We start from the raw sequence: 4,458 nt of genomic DNA, 5'->3' as shown, positions 1-4,458 counted from the left end.
AAGGGGTACGCTCATCCGATAGAGCTATGTATGTTTCCCCCATTTGTGGGAAAATGGATGAATGTCGTTTGGATAGGCCATAATTTGTTCTTATCTTCTGTTAATATTTGTCGTTGAATGCTTATCTCCGAGTTTTGGGGACCTTTCATCAGCAAGGGCTCCTACCGCTAGGGAGTCTAAACTGCCAAGGAATCCAGGGCTTTGTGGGACCTCCCTCGTCCGCAAGGAGTCCTAGCTGCCATGGGGTGTCCTCCTTGCTAGGGCTGATGTGGTGTAATGTCACTATTGACCTCGGGTTTAACAAGATGCCACGTGGGAGAGTGGGCTGCCACTTGTGTAGACATTTTGGGCCGAATATTTATCGGGCTTTGATCATTGTTCGAGTAGGGAGATGTCTTGCGCTTCCTCCCTTTGCCAATCTGTTTTCTGAGGGGCACCTGCGCAGGCCGCCTGCCAGGTCCTCTTATAATGTTAGGGGCCTCTCATTTCTTTATTCATTTTGGATTGTTTGGGCCTCTTTGGGCCAGTTTATTTTTAAACACATCAATAACCATAAAAAAAATATCATGAAAAAATGTAAAATGCCCACTGCAGCGTAGAAAGTAATAATTATAAGCATATAAAGTGTTAAGTTTTGAAACTTTTTAGTGGAAAATAGAAATTTGAATTGAAGGTATATAAAAAATGAAGAGATGCATAATAAATTTCATTCTATATAGATACAAACCTAATGGAATAATTAAGTAATTATTTAAGATAAATTAAAATTAAATTAGTATCATAAACTTGGATATAAGATTTAGGATAAATGAGGAATAAATATTTAATATATTTAAAACAGATCATTTTTCTAACCGATAGGATTATTTTTATAATTAAACAATTCAATTATAATCTTAACAATAAAAGTTTTTTGATAAATACAAGATAAATGTATAATATATTTAAAATAGATCATATTTCTATAGACCATGATCATTAGGTAGGATAAATATAAAATTAAATTAGTTATTATGTTGGTATAAGATTTTGTTATATATGAAGTAAATATTTAATATATTCAAAATATTATATTTAATATATTTAAAATAAATGGTGTTTCTAACCAATTAAATCTTTTTCTCGACAATTAAATAATTCAAAATACAATATTGAAGATAAGATTTGGGATAAATACAAAATATATATTAAATATATTCAAAATAAATGACTAACCTAACCAATAATATTTTTTCTTGATAATTAAAATATAGTGTAGATGATTTTATGAATACATACAAATTAAATTATTAATTTAAAATAAATTAGATTTTCTTACAAATGAAAATTTTCCTCAATAATAAAAAAAATTAAAAAATACCAGAAAATAGTATTTGGTCAAAATTGAATCAAATTGTCAAATTTTGTTATGATATATATTTTAAATTATATTTTAGGACAGGAATTGTAATAAATATTTTCAAGAAAGTGTAAATAATAAGACATTTTCATTATAAAAAAATTGGTCTGCCACGGAATTTTATTATAAATGCGACGATATATTTAATTTTAATTAAAAAATTTAATAATGTTTTTCTCTGTTCTCTTTTCCTTTTCCACGTAGAACAACTCTTTTGTCTTCGCTACTGCACACACCGGAAAAGTACAAACTGAAAGCCGCGCCGCCTCTCTCCTTTCCAGTCTGCCGCTGCCCTCCGTCCAAGCACAAAGTTTCTTGATTAGGCTGGTGGTGTTGCTTGATTTCCAAACCTAGTGTTCGTTGATTCATGTCAGTTTTGACTAACCTACAAAGTTGAGAGAACAGAGAAGGGCTCGTCGGGGCACTTGACGCCGCTGAGAAGACTTTTGAATTCAAAATCCAAGTTTTGGGAAGGTACCGTAACTTTTTTGATAAATTTAGTGTGATTACGACAAGGTTAAATATCACAACTGTGTGGAAGAGAGGACAATCATTTTTTTCTTGTTTGTTTCATCTTTTGGCAATGGTTAATAATCGGAATAGGCTAATCGAGAACACGCTGTGGGAAATTCATCATCTTAGAAGGTTTAGGTGGATAAAAATAGACTAATCTTCTTAAATATCTAGTAACAATGCTGCGATAACTTTGCTCAAGAAAAAGTTAGTAGACAGTATTATCTGAAACAGAATGACACCCCTCAAAATTGAAGCAGATGATGTGAATATAATGCTTCAAGAATGAATGTTGAAATAACCATATATGAAGGCAATTATTTTTGTCTAGAAGATCCACTCAGTAATATATCGTCCTAATAAAGGACATTGGAACAAGAGTCGAGAAAAGCGAAGGACGTCAAGATGAATAGAGTGACAAACGGTGATTTTAATAAATTAGAATCATCTACACTCGTGAATCCTTTTTGATGAAGTTACGATGCATTTATGCAGTTGATGATAATAAAACATGATAAAATGTGATTCTCCAATAAAGTTATCACTGCATTGTCTTAAGAGGATGTTTTCTGAAATTCTATGTAATAGAAGTGATTGCTATGAAAGATACACATTTCAGTTCCCTAACCTACTTAAGTAATGTAGCTCTGAGTTGAACACAACAAAGGTGAGTTCATAGAAAATATGTTTCCTAAAAATTATGAATTACATGAGGAGACCTTTACCATGGGAAATTGACAACTATATATTCAGGAATCTAGTGATCCAGCCTATAGAAGATTAGGTAATTGTATTAGGGGCATGCAATATTGTTTTTAGAATATTATAAAGTTATGCAGTAAATGTTCTTATTGAATTTTGTACATGAATGGAATGGTTTTGTCTCATATACAATTTTTTATGATTCGTTGATTTTGGAAACACGCATTCATGTTATTGATAAGTTAAAGACTTAATTGTTAATTGTCATTATGGTGAAATTTGGTTCTAGAGTTGTTTATTATAGATAGATTCTTTGTTTACTTTTAATTGCAATTCAATTTGGTTTGTGTAATCAAGTTTGTCAATATTCGATGAGTGAAATTCAGTTTCTATGGGAATGATATCTGAAGTACTACATGATAAGCCGTGCATTTGTGGTAGTACACATCATCTGCACATAAAATTAAGTTATGGTTTTAACTTATCTTCTGCCAAAGGACAATGTCAAATGTAAATACTGTCGCACGTGTTTAGTTCTGATTAATCAGAAAATATAATGGTGTTTTTCTTTTCTTTGACATAACCATTTGTATTTGCCCTCTTTTTCTTCCTTCAGATTAAGTGTTTATGTATACAAGCTGACTACAATACGTTGTTGAGAAATTATCATCATAGAAGTAGTAGATATGGTTGTTAATGGGAGGAAAGCTGGGGTCTCAACAGCTGCACCACACGAACTTAATGTGCGGAAATTTGCAGAGTCTAGAGCTGCGGAGCTCATGGGCCTGCACTCTCTTATTGCTGAACGTCTGGAAAACAATTTTCGGTCCCAAAGGAACAAGAGGAGGAGAACTACAGGTCACGATGATAGGGTAGCAAAAAAGAAGTTTAGGAAGAGAAGAAGAGTTGCAGCAGAAGATAAGGGTAAAATTGATTCTGTCAGTAAAGATGAAAAAAAAAATTCTCGTCGTGTTCGAAGAAATGTCGAACTTAAGAAGAATCCGTTGAGTGGATTTGGTACTTCAGGGGATGGGACCAAGAGACTAAGAACACATGTATGGCACGCAAAACGGTTCACAATGACAAAACTTTGGGGATTCCACATTCCTGTTGGCCTGCATGGCAGGTAATTGCGTTTGTTTACTTTATGTTGCCAATAAGGTAATGATTTTCAAATGATATCTAGTGTAAGCAATTTAACAATGACCAATGGAACCTCTGGGCATATTGCTCTATTGTGATTCAATTAATTAGCAAGGTTTAATGAAGTTGAAGTATATTTCCTATGCTCTTGTGCACAGATGATAAGAAAGAATCCTTCTACTGTCTATATATATATTAACTTTCATTTCATGCAGAGGAAGAGGTTCAAGGGCTCTCCTGAAAAGATTAAAACACGGAGTACTTGTGCATGACGCAAGTTATTATGGCTGTGTCCAGCTTGAAGGTCCAGAGGCATGCATCCTTACCTTTTATGTTGTACAGTTGTATATATAAACTCAACTTGTTATTATCTCAACTTTCCTTTTTTCTTGCTTGTGGATTCAACTTTGTCGTATAGTTTCTACATCTGGTTAAAGTTACTACTTGAGGCATGCTTTGTGTAGTCGTATAGTGAGCTCTGAACTATGTTTTATATATTTCCAGGACATGCTGGTGTCAGTTCTGAGTGCTGTGTTGATGCCTTCTCCATCAGCATGCTCTCAAGGAGTTTCACATGATATTCTTGCTGGCACCATATTGGGAACTGCTATGGTATGAACCATCTTTTGAACTTCCTACATCGCAAGGTTGCACAATTGTTGAATATTTTAGCAATTTTATGCATTTTGCAGCTTCGTCAT

At 33.4% G+C, this 4,458-nt stretch overlaps 1 protein-coding gene across 1 annotated transcript in view; it reads left to right on the top strand.

Annotated features, from left to right (window-relative positions):
• LOC105158721 overlaps window positions 1,576-4,458 on the top strand; it is an 8,176-nt gene continuing 5,293 nt past the window's right edge. Inside the window, exons 1-4 of the mRNA XM_020692514.1 lie at window positions 1,576-1,873; window positions 3,231-3,740; window positions 3,973-4,069; window positions 4,262-4,369. Coding sequence (XP_020548173.1) covers window positions 3,301-3,740; window positions 3,973-4,069; window positions 4,262-4,369 — 645 coding nt within the window. The 5' untranslated portion in view covers window positions 1,576-1,873; window positions 3,231-3,300. The remainder of the gene's footprint in view (window positions 1,874-3,230; window positions 3,741-3,972; window positions 4,070-4,261; window positions 4,370-4,458) is intronic.

This window comes from Sesamum indicum, linkage group LG3 (assembly GCF_000512975.1).
Source record: "Sesamum indicum cultivar Zhongzhi No. 13 linkage group LG3, S_indicum_v1.0, whole genome shotgun sequence".
Lineage (NCBI taxonomy): Eukaryota > Viridiplantae > Streptophyta > Magnoliopsida > Lamiales > Pedaliaceae > Sesamum > Sesamum indicum.
Note: the sequence above shows the minus strand (reverse complement) of the source record. Positions and strands in the feature narration are given on the sequence as shown.